Source organism: Lacerta agilis, chromosome Z, assembly GCF_009819535.1.
Source record: "Lacerta agilis isolate rLacAgi1 chromosome Z, rLacAgi1.pri, whole genome shotgun sequence".
NCBI classification, from domain to species: domain Eukaryota; kingdom Metazoa; phylum Chordata; class Lepidosauria; order Squamata; family Lacertidae; genus Lacerta; species Lacerta agilis.
The window spans coordinates 16,963,199-16,980,113 of record NC_046331.1 but is presented as its reverse complement, the minus strand read 5'-3'; the positions used below and the strand labels follow the sequence as shown (position 1 = coordinate 16,980,113).

The 16,915-nt window shown below is 48.3% G+C and overlaps 1 protein-coding gene across 1 annotated transcript in view; it reads right to left on the bottom strand.

Moving 5' to 3' along the window:
• Positions 1 to 338: 338 nt before the first annotated feature.
• The window catches only part of SNAPC4 (small nuclear RNA activating complex polypeptide 4), a 32,793-nt gene continuing 16,216 nt past the window's right edge, over positions 339 to 16,915 (bottom strand). Inside the window, exons 13-24 of the mRNA XM_033137558.1 lie at positions 16,586 to 16,680; positions 16,322 to 16,416; positions 15,676 to 15,761; positions 13,936 to 14,367; positions 12,488 to 12,580; positions 8,520 to 8,739; positions 7,656 to 7,726; positions 5,919 to 6,026; positions 4,480 to 4,504; positions 1,809 to 3,403; positions 1,256 to 1,380; positions 339 to 352 (exon numbers count right to left, since the gene is read on the bottom strand). Coding sequence (XP_032993449.1) covers positions 1,288 to 1,380; positions 1,809 to 3,403; positions 4,480 to 4,504; positions 5,919 to 6,026; positions 7,656 to 7,726; positions 8,520 to 8,739; positions 12,488 to 12,580; positions 13,936 to 14,367; positions 15,676 to 15,761; positions 16,322 to 16,416; positions 16,586 to 16,680 — 2,913 coding nt within the window. The 3' untranslated portion in view covers positions 339 to 352; positions 1,256 to 1,287. The remainder of the gene's footprint in view (positions 353 to 1,255; positions 1,381 to 1,808; positions 3,404 to 4,479; positions 4,505 to 5,918; positions 6,027 to 7,655; positions 7,727 to 8,519; positions 8,740 to 12,487; positions 12,581 to 13,935; positions 14,368 to 15,675; positions 15,762 to 16,321; positions 16,417 to 16,585; positions 16,681 to 16,915) is intronic.

Genomic DNA, 16,915 nt, shown 5'->3' with positions numbered 1-16,915 from the left:
TGCCAATAAACTGTTAAAAGACCGTTGAGACTCATGCCTGATTACTTGTGAGCAACCCTAACGCAGACCTGACAGCAGGCTTATGCCTAATACATCTGTGGCTACCCAAAACATAGGGGACTGCTCTCCCACAGTGAATGAAAACTCCATTAATCAGTTGGAAAAAGGAAATCTACAGGATAGTTCATTCTCTCCCACACAGAGGACCGCAGACACAAAATTATTACAAATAAATATTTATGAGAGTCACAGTGTAAACCAAGAGAGTTCCAAACTGGCGTGCTGAAGTATTGCTAGTGGTAGGGCTGAGGTGGACCACCCTCTCTTTCTCTCTCTGAGGTGTTGCAGATGCCTAGACAAAAAAGTAGAGACAAAGATTCACACTTGGAATTACGCTAGAAGAAAGGTTGATGGGAAGGGTCAAAGCACTTGTTACTGATGGAGAAACACTGGGAAGGGACGTAGCTCAGTGGTTGGAGCAGTGGTACCCAAAGTGGGCAATAACACCCCCCTGGAGAGCGGGGTGCTGCTAAGAGGCAAGAGGTAGGCAGAGGGCACCAGAGCTGATGATTTAAGACTCCTGCTAAGTGACTTTAGACCAGGCAATGGGAAACTTCATCCAGCTTTAAGAATTTACTGAACAATGAAGTCGTTCCTAAATGTGGTATCTAAGACTCCTAAGTGACTCTCATACTTGAAAAGCTGGTATCATTGGATCAAGTTCATCAGTTTTCCTGAACATTTGATTTGATTCTGAATAAATGTACAATTAATTGTGACTGTTTTGAATCATGTAATTGTAGAGTCAGAAGGGACCAAGGTCACTAGTCCAACTCCTGCAATGCAGGAATTGCAGCTATATACCCCTGACAAATGGGCACCCAAGCTTGAATTTTATTGTGTACCGTTATCTTCCTTAGTGGGTTGTGCAAACCATTATTCCAAATAATGATTTTTATAAGGTAGGGGGCTCTGGAGATGAGTTGATGGAAAGCAGAAGGCAGGAACCACTGGGTTAGAGCACCTGCTTTGCATGCAGAAGGTCCCAGGTTCAACCCCACCGGTAATGTTTCCAGACAGGAATGGGGGAGAAAGACCCCTTGGCATGAAACCCTGAATTGCCAGAGCTGCCTGTCAGTACAGACCACACTTAGCTAGATAAAAGCCAAATACGTTCCAGTGTGCTGGCTTCACTCTTTGGAAGTTCATGCTTTCTGGGTAGAAGTGAAAAAACTCAGCCAAAAAGAGAGGGTACCTTGATCCAAGGGGCTACTGAGCTGATTCCTCTCACTGCTGCCTTTGCTTTTTCTCTAGCCGGGAGCTTCTCCGAATCCCAGATGAACTGAGCTGGTCCAACTCTGTACTGCCCATGCCTGTCTCCTGCAAGAGAGAGAGAGAGGTGCATGAGATAATAATAGAATTATATTAAAATTCTTAATGTGGTGGATGGGCTTGATGAAATGACACTAATTTCCACTTAGCAGGAGTCTTAAATCACCACCTCCAGCACCCCCACCCCCACCTCCTTTCCTTTTAGCATCTCCCACCACAAAGTAATCCCACTACCTCCCAGAAGATAGTGCTATCCACTTTGGAAACCACTGATATAAAGCCTAGAAACCTAAAACTGTAGGGTTGAATGCATAGCTGTCAACTTTTCCCTTTTCTTGCAAGGAATCCTATTCGGAATAAGGGAATTTCCCTTAAAAAAAGGGGAAAGTTGACAGCTATGGTTGAAAGGGATCCCATGGGCCTTCTAGTCCAACCGCCCGCCTCAAAGATAAATTGTTTAAAATAAATAGGCTTACCTCCTGTTCCTCCACTGCCTCCCAAGGCTCACCCGCTGCTGCTCCACAGGATCCTGCCCCAGTCTCACCACCTTCTTCCTCCTCTTCCTCGGATAGAGACAGTGACGCACATGAGTCTTCCTCCTGGCTACTTTTGCCCCACTTGCTGCCTGATAGGGTTGTCGTCACCCTGGAAGGAGCCAGTGCTGCAAGGGCAGCTGGGAAGGTGAAGGCGGCCAGGAAGCGGCTTCTCAGGAGCTGATAGGCAGGGTTGTCCTGGAGGCCCTGCTGCACCATTACCCGAAGCTGGGTGTTGTGATCTGGCTGGCCAGGCCCCTCACCCTCCTCTTCGGAGGCCATGAGAGAAACCACGCTGTGCTCCAGGGCCCCTTTGTTCAGCAGCAGCATGGAGAGGGCTTTCAAGCTACACAGGAAAGCGGGCATGTAAGGCAGGCTAGGCTGCAGCATTGCTGACCCTCCTTTGGCCCACTCCTTCGTCACTGCCACTTCTTCGAGAGAGATGAAGCTGTAGTCAGGGGTGATCTTGTCCTGTTGCAGTGGGGCAGGGTGGGGTTGAACTACTGGGTCCTGGACGATTCCCAGAGTGGCAGGGTGGGAGCTGTCTCCGGGGACCTGGTTCTGGAGGGATGCAGGCTTCACGTGAACAGGGCAGGGCTGGGCATTCCCCAATGAAACGTCAGGCAAAGGGGGTGCCATGGAGCACGAGGTGGCAGGCAGGAGAGCAGGTGACTGGCTACTCTGCTGAAAGCCCCTGTGGTTCTGTGGGCTGCCACAAGTGGCCACCGGGTGTGGCTTCTGTGGCACAAAGGCCACTGGAGCCATGCCTGCAGCATTTGGAACCATGAGAGCAGAAGATGCCTCAGCCGCTTGGCCCAGGTTTTGGGGTAGTTCTTTTGTGGGTGGCGGCTGGTTTCCCTGGCTGGGAATGCTGACAATGGTCATGGGGACAAGGCCCTGCGTGGTCAAGACCCAGGTGATGGGGAGGATCTGCTGCCCAGGGACTGTGCTGGCCCCAGGCTGAGAGGCCACTCCTGGTGATGCCAGTGCTATGGGCACTGTGTTGGCTGGGCTCTGCTGTGAAACAACAGGAGGCAGGCACGGAGCCCCCTGGATACCAGCAGGATTCAGAGAGGTGGGTAAATGGGTAGCTTGCCCTGCCGGTGCTGGGTGTGCCAAAGGCGCAGCAGTTCTTGTGCTGGTTGCAGCCTCCCCACTGTCTTGACTGCCATTCCCAGGGGGATCCTCTCCCTTCCCTGTTTCTGGAGATTTCGCTTGACTTCCCAGCGATGGGACTGAGTGCACTGGAGGGAGCGCTGGCAATGGCGACCCGCTGGTGGACGGCAGCTGGCTTGCCACCTGAGCACCGGCTGGAACCACTGGCTGCTGAATGATTACCATGGGGTGCAGGAGAAGCTGTGGGGCCTTCCGCCGCCTCTTCTCCCGCAGAAGTTCAGAGACGGTCTTGGGCTTGGACATCGGGCAACGCAGGGAAAGGTCCCTCTTCGAGTTAGCAGGAACCAGTCCCTCTTTGGCCTTCAGGGGGATGAGCTTCTTGCTTGGGTTTTGGATGGCCACCTGGACATTCCTGGACTGGGCTGGGCAAAGACAGAAAAATGTAAATCCAGCATTCTGTTCTCACAGTGGCCAAATGCCCTAAAAACCTTGGGATCAAAGTAGACTGCCTCTAGGCCTGGAGGCTCCATAAGAAGCTATGGAGAGCCTGGCTGATGGATTAGGCCAAAGGGGGCAATATAGTCCAGCATCCTCTTCTCACAGGGGCAAGTGTCATGGAGCAGGAATTGGCTTCACCCGCTGAGCAGCAGCCTGAAGAAGCAGAAGGCAGAGTGACTCCACCTGCTGCTGATCAGCCTTCTTGTTCCTGATGTGAACCAGCAGGCTCCAGCTTTCTTAAGCAGGATTTCCAGCCTCAGTCAGTTACTGGAAAAAACATTTGTTGTTCCCAGGCAGCTTCTTGCATTTTGTGACCTTGGACTCTCAGCTTTCTTGACCCCTGGACTATGTGAACTGAGATACTCCTGACCTTAGGACTAGACTGAACCTTGCATACAGACTCTGCCTCCAGGCAAATATCCCCCTGAGACTTGGCTGGTTGGCTGGCCTCTCCCGCTACTAAGCTCTGCTATGGCTGGGCCACACAGGAATATGACAGCAACCAGAAGCCTCAATAGAAAGCCCACAAGCAGGACCAGAGCACAACAACAGCTCTCCAGTTTTTGTTTGCCAGTCTAGGACCTGGGAGGCCCAGGTTAAAATCTCCCACACGGGCATGAAGTTTACTGGGTGTGACCTTGGGTCACAGTCACTGCCTCTCAGCCTAACCTAACTCACAGGGTTATTGTGAGGAGGATTAAATGGGATGAGGAGAACCCTGCACACACCACCTTGAGCTTTTGGAGGAAAGGTGGAATATAAATGCAATTTACAAAGGAGCAGCAAGGGTGCTTCTGACTGCCATGTTTTCCATGTGGAAAAAATGGCAGCCACTTTCTTCTCCCCTGAGTAGGAAACAGGTTAATGGATCACTTCAGGCCAGGCCAAAGCAAGGGGCTTGCAAAAGAGGAGGTGGGCAGCTCTTCCCAACCCAAAACACCATTGTGTAGACTGGCTGGACTGTCAAGACTCGTTTGGAACAACAGAAAAGGACAAATACCTTTTGGATCTTGCACAGAAGTGGCCTGCAAAAGAAAGGAACAATTAGTTGCTTTGGGTGGCAGGCAGCTTTGGCTCATGTCTACCTCCTTTCCAAGAATTTCTCCTGCCCAGTTACCACTGAAATGGCTCTAGAGGCACTCCAGATCATAGCTGCCAACCCTCCCTGCTGTTCCCCACTGCTATATACATAGCTGTTACCCTCCCTGCTGTTTCCCAATGCTATAATAAGGGAATTTCCTGCAAAAAAAGGGAAAGGTTGACAGTTATGCTCCAGATGCTGGCCGCTGAGGATGGTCAGGGATGGTGGGAGCTGTAGTGGTACTGATTTAAATAGGAAGGAGGCAGCCGTCTTATACCAAGTCAGATCCATTGCTCCATCCAGTTCAGTATTGTCTACACTGACTGGCAGGCAAAACTCTCTAGGGTTTCAGGCCTAGCCCTACTTGGAAATGCCATTGGAGAGCTTCTGCATGTGAAGCAGGTGAACCACCCACATGTCTATGTATCTAAGCCATGACAGAGCTTCAAGCAATCAACCCAAGGTCTAGTTGATCTGGAGAACTCATGATATTAGCTGCCATGAAAAGTGCGGCAGTCCCTGCTCGACAACCCCCAAGCTGATTCCAGCAATCAATGTTGTTCAAACGTCCTACAAATCATAAAACTGTTGAGTTGGGACCACAAACATTCATCCAGCACAACTCCCTGCAATGCAAGAATCACAGCTCAAGAATCCCTGACCGATGGCCACCCAACCTCTGCTTTAAAACCTCCAGTGAAGCATACAGACACAGCAGAGCTTGGAAAGGGGTTATAAGGAAATGTGGCAGGGATCACATAAAGCTGCCCTTGGGTTTGGTTTGGAAGCTCCAGCTGGTACAGAATGCTGTGCCCAGATTGCTGACAAGAAATTCTGGTCAAGAACAGCCCCCCCCCTTTGTTAAAATGGCTGCACCAGCTGCCCATTTCCCATTGAACCAGGTCCTTGTATTAATTTACAAAGCTCTGATCAGTTTAGGTCCTTTATACCTCACAGATTGCCTTAACCCTTAGAATATCACAGCTTGATCTCTGAGATCATCTACAGGAACACTGTCAGTCATTCCCTGAGTTGGTGAGGCTGACTCGACAGCAACAACAAAGTGAACCTTGAGTGCCACTGGCCCAGTCCTGTGCAACTCTCTGCCACTAGAGATTCAGAAGGCACCTTCTGTGCCAACTTTTAAATGCCTGCTGCTGAAAACTTTGCTACAGTATTCCTCCAGGCTTATGCGGGCAATTAGGAAGACATTCTTCCACGGTGGTTAGGTGATGTCTGTTTTTAACTTTCCAAAGGATTTTTTCTTGTGTGGTTTAATGTCTGTTTGTTTGCTGTAAACCACTTTGATAGATTTTTTTAATGGCACAAATATTTTTATGATTAAATAGAAATCATACCTGCTCTGTCTTCTCTGCCTCCCTACTGGCAGACTTCAGCAGCTCCCTCTGCCGCGTCTTCCTCCTGTGGATGACTTTCATGCAGCCATCGATGTCAATCTGGAGCAGCTGCAAGGCAAGAGTCCCACAGGCAGAGTCAGACTAAGCAGAGAAAAGGCAGGCTCAAAAGAAAGCAAATAATCCAATGTGCTCACGCTTGGCGATGGCAAGAACGTAAAAGCCCTGCAGCCAAGGGGACCCATCTAGTCCAGCAACCTGTTCTCACAGTGGCCAACCAGATTCCTCAATGGGAAGAAGCCCACAAGCAGGAACTGAGCATAACAGCAGCAATTCTCCCCACTCATCATTCCCAGCAGCTGGCATTCAGAGAAATGACCTGCCTTCCACACTGGAGTCAGTATATATAAAACCTAAGAAGAGTCTGGCTGGATCAGCACCATCTAGTCCAGCATCCTATCCTCACAGGGGCCACCGAAAATATATATATATAAAATAAAGAATTGCCCAGTAGCACCTTAGAGACCAACTAAGTTTGTTCTTGGTATAAGCTTTCGTGTGCATGCACACTTCTTCAGATACACTGAAACAGAAGTCACCAAACACTTATATATAGTGGGAGGGAGGGGTGGGGGGAGGGTAGTAGGAGATGGGTGATTGACTCAATGGGTATGACTGTTAACAACTGCAATTAGTCCTACAGGAAAAAGCAAGGGATAGTATGCAGATGATTAGCATATGTAATGAGACAGGAATCCAATAACCATTGAGTCAATCACCCATCTCCTACCCTTCTGAGAAAAACCCCACCCTCCCTTCCACTATATATAAGGGTCTAGTAACTTCTGTTTCAGTGTATCTGAAGAAGTGTGCATGCACACGAAAGCTTATACAGGTGTACCTCGGGTTACAGATGCTTCAGGTTACAGACTCCGCTAACCCAGAAATAGTACCTTGGGTTAAGAACTTTGCTTCAGGATGAGAACAGAAATCGCGCAGTAGCGGGGCGGCAGCAGTGGGAGGCCCCTTTAGCTAAAGTGGTACCTCAGGTTAGGATCAGTTTCAGGTTAAGAACGGACCTCCGAAACGAATTAAGTTCTTAACCCAAGGTACCACTGTACTCAGAACAAAGTTAGTTGGTCTCTAAGGTGCTAGTGGACATACACACACACACACACACACACACACACACACATATATATATATATATACTGCGTCAAACCAACACGGCTACCTACCTGAATCAGGGGCCACCCAGACACCTCAAAGGGAAGCCCCCAAGCAGGACCCAAGGACAACAGCAATGCTCCACACTTGCTATTCCCATAAAGTGGAATTCAGAAGCATTTACTGCCTCCAACAGTGGAGGTACTTCATCGTCATTGTGGCTAGTAGCCACTGAGAGGCAAATAGACTAAGGCTGGGCGCCATCCAAGTTGGTAGAAATGACCACATCTTGTGGTGCAATGGGTCAGTGCATCTGCCAGAAGGCTGGTAAGTTCGAGCCCACCCAGGGATTGCTTTGGGCAGGATTACTGCAATGTGCAGGGGGTTAAACTAGATGACCCTCAAGCCAACTCTACAATTCTATGATTCTAACTGTGCCCTGTCATTCTATAGTGGTCTTTCCTCTGGAGATGTCTAACATATCAAGGAGCCTCAGCTGATTGCCAGGCTCTCCACTAAACTAACTCTGGTGACACACACAGCATTCCCACAGAACTCCCCCCCCCCACATACCTGGATGAAGAGGGTGAAGAGGGGTGTGCTTGTGAGGCGGGCAGCCTGCAGCTGCTTGGAGATTAATTCCACTGGAAAGAAAGAAAAAAGTGAGAGTCCATTAACAGGACCAGAACCTTGAGCCGAAAAGAAAAGAAAAAAAACACTTTGTATATTCTCCTCCTCTCTTAGCCATGCTTCTCATTGCTCAAACTGAAATATTGTCCATAGGGATAATAAAAAATAAGAACATAAGAGCCAGTGGCCCATCCAGTCCAGCCTGTTGTTCTCACAATGGCCACCCACACCCCCTTATGGGAAGCCCACAAGCAGGAGTTGAGCACATGAGCCCTCCTGTGCCTTCAAGCAACTGATATTCAAAGGCCCACTGTTCTGTTAGAGGAGGCAAAGAACAGCCACCCTGGTTAGTAGCCATCGAAAGCCCTCTCCTCCATGAATCTGTCCAATCCTCCTTTAAAGCCACCCAGGTTGCCTCATCTGGGAGTAAACTCCACAGTTTAACTCTGCACTGCATGAAGAAGGACTTTATCTGTCCTCAGTCTTCAAACATTCAGCTTCATTGGATGTCTGAGTGCTAGCACTGTGAGAGGGTGAATAACTTTTCTCTCTCCACTTTCTCCATGCCGTGCATCACTTTATAAACTTCTATCATGTTGCCTTGTATATACCTTTTCTCTAAAACAAAAAACAACCCAAATTATAGGGGAGTCACTCTGTCCCCTTGATCTGAAATATTTTGCTATGTGCATGAAGTTAAGCTTTCCCAAGAAAGTGCTTAACCATAATTCACTTGTGCGCACACACACTCTCTTCAGTCAAATGCAGAAGAAGAAGAATCTGCTCAGAGGTTGCTGGTGGTCGGACCTTTAGACCTACGAGCAGCTTCTGTCTTGAGGCGCTGGGCCCAGCCCTGGACCAGGCTCCCAGCCCAGGGAATCACGGCCACCATCAGCCTCCGGAAAAGGGTGGTCTTCCACATCCCATCCTTCTGGGACTGGCCTCCCTCTTTGTTGGCTGGTGCCAAGGATTTTGCAAGACGTGCTTGGGATGTTAAGGCAAAACGCCTCTTCCTGTTGATTTCTTGCTGTGGAAAGAGAGAGATAGAGAGGAGTAAATCCTGTCCTCTGCCCGAAGGATACTGAGGTCCATTAGGGCCACAACGGCTCATTTCTAGAGAGACTTGAAAGGAGACAACACTTTTTGGCATTCAAAAGTTTGGGAAGTGACTTTACTATAAAAGCTGATCAACAAACTACGTACTTCCAGATCACCAAGTAAAAAGGATAAATTTGCAGAGGAAGGTCTGGTATGATTACATATGCCAATAAGGAAAAACATAGGACTATCCACTCTCTCTGCTTATCAGTGGATGTGGTTGATTCAGTAAGGTAAGGTATTATTCCTCTTTCAGATTCATCCCACCCATGACAGTAAGGGTTTTTATTTTAGGTTCAAAAGTATGTTCAGTCTTCTAATTTTATTGTACCAGCCTGATGCGTGTTCCTCTTGTTGTTGCTTGCCCAATAAGGTGTTTTCTTTAAGCTGCTTTAATTGTAAATATTAAAAAGAAAAGAAAAGAGGAAGGCAGAACCATGTATGCCATCTTGAGCTCCTTGAGGAGAAACAGTAGGTTATAAATTTAATAAATAACCTCTGGAATACAGTATGTTTAAAGCTGTTGAAACCCGCCTTGAAAGCAAAAGGGTATCTTGGAAATGAAAATAAAACAAACTCATCCAACTAAGAAGGCCTCACTAAAAGCCATTTGAACTTTTTTTTTTAAAAAAAAATTTAGTTCATTTTCCGTTTTACCTAAAGACCAACATTGAGCTACAGACAAAAAAGTGCCATTTGAACATTTTTAAGAAGGAGGAGGTGGAGGAGGATGTGAAGAAGAAGAAGAAGAAGAAGAAGAAGAAGAAGAAGAAGAAGAAGAAGAACAACAACAACAACAACAACAACAACAACAACAACACACTCACATGGGGGAAGGTACGAAGCCAACTGCCCCATCATGCTGGCTTAACTGAAGCCCAACAGCCAATCTGAACTGAATGCTTCTAAATATCATCAGGCATGTTGGCAAGAAAAGTGTGGGGATCTATCTATCTAATCTACTGTATTTATATCCCAACTTTCCCCCCATGGAGCTCAAGGTGGCATACATGGTTCTGTCCCCCTCCTCCACAACAACTCTGTGAGGTAGGTCAGGCTGAAAGGCAGTGACTGTGACCCAGCCAGTGTCACAGCAGAGTTGAATTTGAACCCGAGTCCTAGTCCTCTTTTAATCCCCACAACTACCCTGAGAGGCAGGTTAAGATGAGAGGCAATGACTGTGACCCAAGGTCACCTAGTGAGATTCATGGCTGAATGAGGAGATTTGAACCCTGGTCCTTCAGGTCCTAGTTTGACACTCTAACCCGGGGGTCTGCAACCTGCGGCTCCGGAGCCGCATGTGGCTCTTTCACACCTTTGCCGCGGCTCCGCCGGCTGCGCCCGTGCCGTCCACTTCTTTTCCAGGGCGGGGGAAGTTGGGGGCGTCGCCGCGCTCGTGGCCCCGCCGGCTGCGCCCGTGCCCCCCTCTTCTTCTCCAGCTGGCCGGTGGCGGCCCGCTCTCCAGCTGGCCAGTGGCCTGCCCCCAAGGCTGAGGCAGGCGCTGTTGCTCTGCTCATGCGCCGTGCCTCGTTTATGCCAGCGCAGGCGCAGCAGCAGACAGCAGCAGTTTCCCTCCTTGGCGCCTGGCCTGGAGGTGTGGCTGATGCTGGCGTGCAGCTGCTGCTGCTGGCGTGGAGCTGCTGCTGGCTCAAGGCGACGACGACAGGTAGGCAGCTGCGGGCTGGGCCAGGGGCGGCGGGCAAGGGCGAGGAGGAACAAGCCCTCTTTTAAAAAATTGTAGAGGAAGTGGGGCCTGCCTGGAGGCATCCTGGACGCACCCTCCCCACCGCCAACATTAACCTCTTGGAGATGTGTAACTATTGTAGAAAAAAATCAGAAAAGGACCGATGGATATCAACCTCACTCCCCCCAGTTCCACTGCTTGCAACCCCAGATTTTGCAAATGCTGGCTAGGTTGTGGGGAGGAAACAAGCCCATCTAAGGATGTGTGTGTGTGTTGGGGGGGGGGGGATGAAGTGGAAAATCAGAGTAAAGCCAGCAAATGGTCTGGAGGAGAGGTGTACGTGTGTGTGTTGGGAGGCTAAGGGGTCGTTGTCCTTGGTGAGCTCTTCGGGATTAAGGGCAACAGGCGTCCCCCCCTCAACCTCGTTTATTTCATAATCATTGGGGAGAAGTGCACGTGGAGGAGGCCCCAAATAAACCTTAAGATGTAGCAATGAAACAAAAAGCAAGCCTGCGCTCCTCTGAATTTGGGAATCAGTTCCATTTAACTCAGCGGCTCTTACTCCTGAGTAGACGCGCCTAGCATTTTTCACTTCCGAGGGTGTTGCATCTTGAAGTGGCACCTTCACAGCGCAGCCCCGTGTTTGTCTACTCAGAAGTAAGTCCCATTGCGCTCCATGGGACTTACTTCCAGGTAAGTTTGCAGCCTTTCAAAGACTTTAACCAGCGCACTTAGCAAATCCCCGCTGAGGTCCATCGGGATTTAGGTCCTGGTAAAAGGAGCCTAGACAGGACTGCAGCATAACCGATTATGCAACCTGCAAAGGACTAAAGGCGTGTGTTGTTACTATTGAATAGAATAAATCTTCATTGTCATTGTCCCCTTGCGTGAAACAACGAAATTGCTCTATTAAGCGCCATAGTAGGATTTGATGGTGTGTTGTTGTTGTTGTTTTTAAGGGGGCATGCACTGGCCTTGAGTGAAAAACGCACTCACCCTTTTGCTTATATTGTTAGAATCATAGAACTGTGGAGTTGGAAGGGACACCCGAGGGTCCTCTAGCAGCCCAACCCCCGGCAATACAAGTATCTCAACATGTGCTCTCCCATCCAGTTTGAAACCATACCGGGCCCTGCTTAGTTATTTAACTTAGTAGTTGCCTAACATGGGGGTTGGGGTGGGAGTCTCTGGGCAATTTGCCATCAAGCAAAAATTTTGCTGGTCCTCTTCCTTATATTATCACCGTTCTTAATGCTATTTATTAGTTGCCTAACACAGGGGAGTCTCCAGAAGCGAAAGGTTCGTTGAGACCTCTTACTTGTATTACTATTATTGGTAACATTAATATTGTTATTGTTATTTCATTTGTTGGTTGCTTGGGGGAGCTTCTGTGTGACTCAAGCAACATCTGCATTGGGGTATACTGCATTTGGGAGTGACTGTGTTGTTTGCTAGTGTTGTTTGTGTTGTTTGCTAGGGCTTTCATAAAGGTGTTGAACGGCCTTATTTGCACATGGTTATGCATACGAGTCTCAGTGCTGCCTGGGTTTCAGTATTGCCAATCCTCTTGGTTGACACAGCATTCAGAAAGAGCTTTCAAACTAGGTGTGCTGGAAAAGATTCTGAGGGATTTCTTTTTTTTAAGTATGGGCAGTAAAGTATCATGAAACTCAGTTAGTTGGTCTGAAGATAATGTCCCCCGTAAATAGAATGTTAAGTTTATGCTGCAGTGTGAGTTTATTCAAAGCATTAACAGGCAGTGCATGGAGCCAAGACTGGATTGTTAGTTGAAATACATATATACATATACATATATATGCAGTGTTATATTTGTTTTAAATGTCGCAATGGTTTTGCGGCTCCCAGGTCTTTTTTTCCCTTCGGAAACGGGTCCAAGTGGCTCTTTTTGTCTTAAAGGTTGCAGACCCCTGCTCTAACCAATGCACTGCACTGTCTCTCAAGGGAAGTTCATTCTCCTAAACCTAAGACTTACATTTCTCCGCTGCAACTCATAGCTGTTTCTCCTCAACACGCATTTCACATAAGCCAAAGACACCCTCCAGGAGTCCTTCATTCTCCTGGGATTCTGCAAACAAAACAGGATGGAGAAAACACCCATCAGCCAAACACAGATCCCAATCTATTTTCATTAAAGGGAAAGAAAGTCCTAGAAAAAATGTTTATATTTTCAAAAGAATTGGTCTTATATATGATGCTGGTAGCTCAAATTGTCATTACAACTCAGCAGAAAATAGCCCAAAATCTTATATGGGATACTTGGTACCACTCGCACTGGAATTGTTATAACAGAGAAAATAATAACACATAATTTGATATTTTAATGAGGACTAGAACCTCCAGTCACCTTTTATAGATATGGAATTCCTTTATGACACTCATAACACTTAGCAGGCAGAATTCGGCGCCACTTTTCTCTTACAAGTCACTTCACTGATTTCCTAGTATTGATAAAGAGTGACTCTCCATGAAGAAAAATTTCCTCGGGGAAACTGAGTGACAGCAGAGGCCTGTCACCTGACCTGCATTGGGAGCAAGCAAGATGGGAACTGTAGGGGCCGCCATCCCACTACAGGGTAAGTGCAGCTCAAAATCTGCATATTCCAACCTAGTGGAGTGAGTGGGAGGGACAAGATCCCCTCCTCCCTGTAGGAAAATAATAACATGAGTACAAACACTGATCTTAGACCACTTGTGGGCCTGGAAGAAATGGGGAAATAGACCAGCTGCAGATAGCATTTCCCTGCCTGATAGCAGAAAGGTCATTGGGATTTGGCACAGGAGGGGAAGCCAGCTCATTTACAGGTCTGGGTTTCATTCCATACTGGACCAGGTGTTGGAAAGAAGTTTCTCCCTTTGCCTTTTCTTGAGCGATGAACAGATGCAGCCCTGAAGAGATAGCAGAAGGAACTTTGCTTCAAGTACATACAAAGCTAGCCGTTTCTAATCCTCGTGGCCCTGAGGAACATAGGAAGCTGCTTTCTACGGAGTCAAACCCTTGAGTCTCTCTAGCGCAGCACTGTCTCTATACTGACTAGCAGTGGTTCTCCAGGGTTACAGGCAGGGAGCATTCTCTAAGCATTGAAGTGCAGCCCTTCCCCTCAGCATAAAGACTAAAACAATCCTGAAGGTTCTGAAGGATGTGCTGAATTGAACAGAAATATAGGCGTCTGCCTTGGACTGAGTCAGACAGAATATGTCCACCTAGCTCAGTTTTTTCGACACTGACTAGCAGCAATTGCTCTCCGGGGCTTCAGGCAGGGGTCTCCCCCAGCCTTACCACTGGGGACTGAACTTACACGCAACACAGACACTTACCAGATACAGCCCTTCCCCTAAAACTAAAGTAAGGTCATGATTCTGAAGAAACAGAAACCTGGGCCAGATGCTCTGCCTCTGAGCCAGGGCCCCTTCCCCACGTACCTTGCTGCCTTCCTCCACCAAGCTCTCCTTCGCTCCAATCAGGGCAGGGGGCAAAACACTGGGAGGAGCAGTGGCAGGGGGAGAAGCCTCTGCCTCCTGGGGCTGCTCTTCCTCCTCTCCTGCCATCAGGACCCTGGGGGACATCCTGTGCTTCTGGTGTACGTTGAAGCCCTTGGACAGCAGTGTGACAGAGGCCAGGTTCTCTGATGATATGCCCTTCCTGGCAGGTACCCAGAGGTCAATGCTGGGCACCTCCCAGTGCCCATCAGCCATGGCCTTGCGGGTCCTGGCTGCCTCCTCCTCCATGCTCTCCTCCTCTTCCTCCTCCAGGGCCAGCTCTAGGTCAGAATCTTCGCTGCTGGACAAGCAGAGGCCGGGCTGCCGGGGCTTTCGGTGAGGGCAGCCCTCCTGCTTCGACTTCCGCCTCCTCTTCTGGAAACAAGAGACAGAAAAAGGAGCAACCTCAAATTAATCGCAAGGACAGCTGCAATGGCCAGTTCACATTTCAAGAGGCGTTGGTGGCGTAGTGGTTAGAGCGACGGTTTCCACAGATGGCAGTGAGATACCATAACGGGGAGCTAAGAGGCAAGGAGTTGCAGAGGAGACTTTTAAAAGCTGGAGCCCCTGGATCAAATTAATCAATTTTGCAGGAATGATTCAACAAGATGGGTTCAATCTGTTTTTGAATAAACATGCAATCAACTGTGACTGTTTTGATCTTATTGGGCGATTATCTTTCTTAATTGGCCGTGCAGTACACGTCATACATAGCTTTAGATAAGTTCATAGAGTCCCTCATACAGAGCACAGTTAACTAAACTCCAACAGGAGACAGTGATGGCCCCCAACATAGACAGCTTCAAAGGAGGATTGGACAAATTCATGGAAGAAAAAGCTATCAGTGCCACTAGCCACTATGGCTATGCTGTGCCTCCATGGTCAGAGGGAATAATGCTTCTAAATACCATTATTTTATTTTTTCAGGGAAGGACTAAAGCTCAGTGATAGAGCATTTTATGTGTGGTAAGCCGTCCAGAGTGGCTGGGGAATTTTTATTTATTTTATTTTTTATTTTATAAAAAGGTCCCAGGAAAGGATCTCTATGACTGGAACCTTGGGGAGCCCCTGCTGCCAGTAAGTATCAACAATACTGAGCTAGATGGTCCAAAGACATCACCAAAATAAGGCAGTTTCCTCTGAGTTGACTGCACCCTTTCGCCACCATGCCTTGGTAACCTAGTGATGTGGGTGAACAAACTGCTGAAATGAGCTCTATGTGGGGCTGCCCTTGAAAACTGCAGAGAAAGGTCTACCTCCCTTGTTGGAAGAGTAAATGCCTCTGAATAACAGTTCCTGGGGATCCCATGTGGGGAGAGCAGTGCTGCTGTGCTCAGGTCCTGCTTGTGGGCTTCCACTGGGATATTTGGGTGGCCACCTTCAAGACAGGATGATGGGCTATGAGGGGCCCCCTTTGGCCTTATCCAGCACCCAAGCTCTTCTTAAGGTGGCCTGTCATGACAGCAGAACCTTCATGCTCAGGGACACTGTTCCTCTGAATACTGAACAATGGGGAACAACAGTCAGAGAGTTGCTATTTCACTCAGGTTCTGCTTGGGGGTTTCCCATTGGGGCATCTGGAAGGCTCCTGCAAGGACTGGATGCTGGGCTGGATGACTGCCATTGGCAGTTATTTATGGGAGCACTTCCAAATCCCAAAAGGACCCTAGAAGCTGAACTTACCCGATAGCCCAGCAAAACTTTCCACTTGCTGAGGCACTGAGTCCCTGAGCGATGGGGCAACTCAGATGCTATCTTTGCCCAGTGACCTATAGGAAGAAGAAGAAGCAGTTCAGCTATTTCACCCACCATAAACCACCTGCACTGGGGGATTGTTGGCGCTGCTGAACTACAACTCCTCTCCTCCTCCCTGGTCATAGGCCATGCTTGCTAGGACTGGTGGGAGTTGTGGCAAAGCAACATCCAGAGGGCTAAAGGATCCCAGCACCTTGTAGATCTTTGAATCTTAGAAGTGTAGAGTTGAAATGGTTCCCAAGGGTCCTCTAGTCCAAACCCCTGCAATGCAGGAATCACAACTAAAGGATTCCTGACAGATGGCTGTCCAACCTATGCTTAAAAACCACCAATGAAGGAGGCTGAGGAGACATCTAGAATGACAATAGTGCAGCACAACTATTGTTACTATTATTCAGATTGCACACTAGCCATGAAATCCCAGGAACTACGATTTCTGTGCCCCAAGTTTTAAAATTCTCCAAGGAAAAAGAGTCTGCCACTTTCCAAGGTAATAGAATCAAAGAACTGTGGAGCTGGAAGGTACACCTAAGGGTCATCTAGCCCAACTCCCTGCAAGGAAGAGCCACCTTACCCACACCATATTTCTCAGTCAGCTCGATGAGCTTCACTTCCTCCTCCTCACTCCATTTGCCCTTCTTGATCTCACAGTGCAGGGCATGCAAATACCTGCAGCAATGGCGGGGGGGGGGGAGAAAAAAAAGATATTGCAGAGTGTTACATTCCTTCTGTCCTCAGGCCACTGCACCTCAACTCAAGCTGTCAGTTTGAACCCTACCCTCTGGAGCAGCAGAAACTAGCTTGCTCCATCTTCCATGTGATGGAAGGGGACACTGACCTGTCTCGGCACTGGATATCATTCCTGCCGGGCACCTCCATCCGAATCTTGTACCAGTCCTGTGCTCCGTATTTAGCAACAGCCTTCAGCAGCACCTACGGGAGGGGGGACACACAAAAGCCAATTCTTCACATGACATTTATTATTATTTATTAAGCTTAGTGGTTGCTTTCTACCTAAAAGGTATTTGAGCGACTCGCGTTGAAAAATACAGAAATGCATTAGATGTGTAGTTTAAATAAGCACTAATGTCTCACTTCTATGCAGGAGAGAGGTAATGGTGGTGTAGTGGTTAGAGCCACAGTTCCCAATGTGAGTGGTGGGATGACC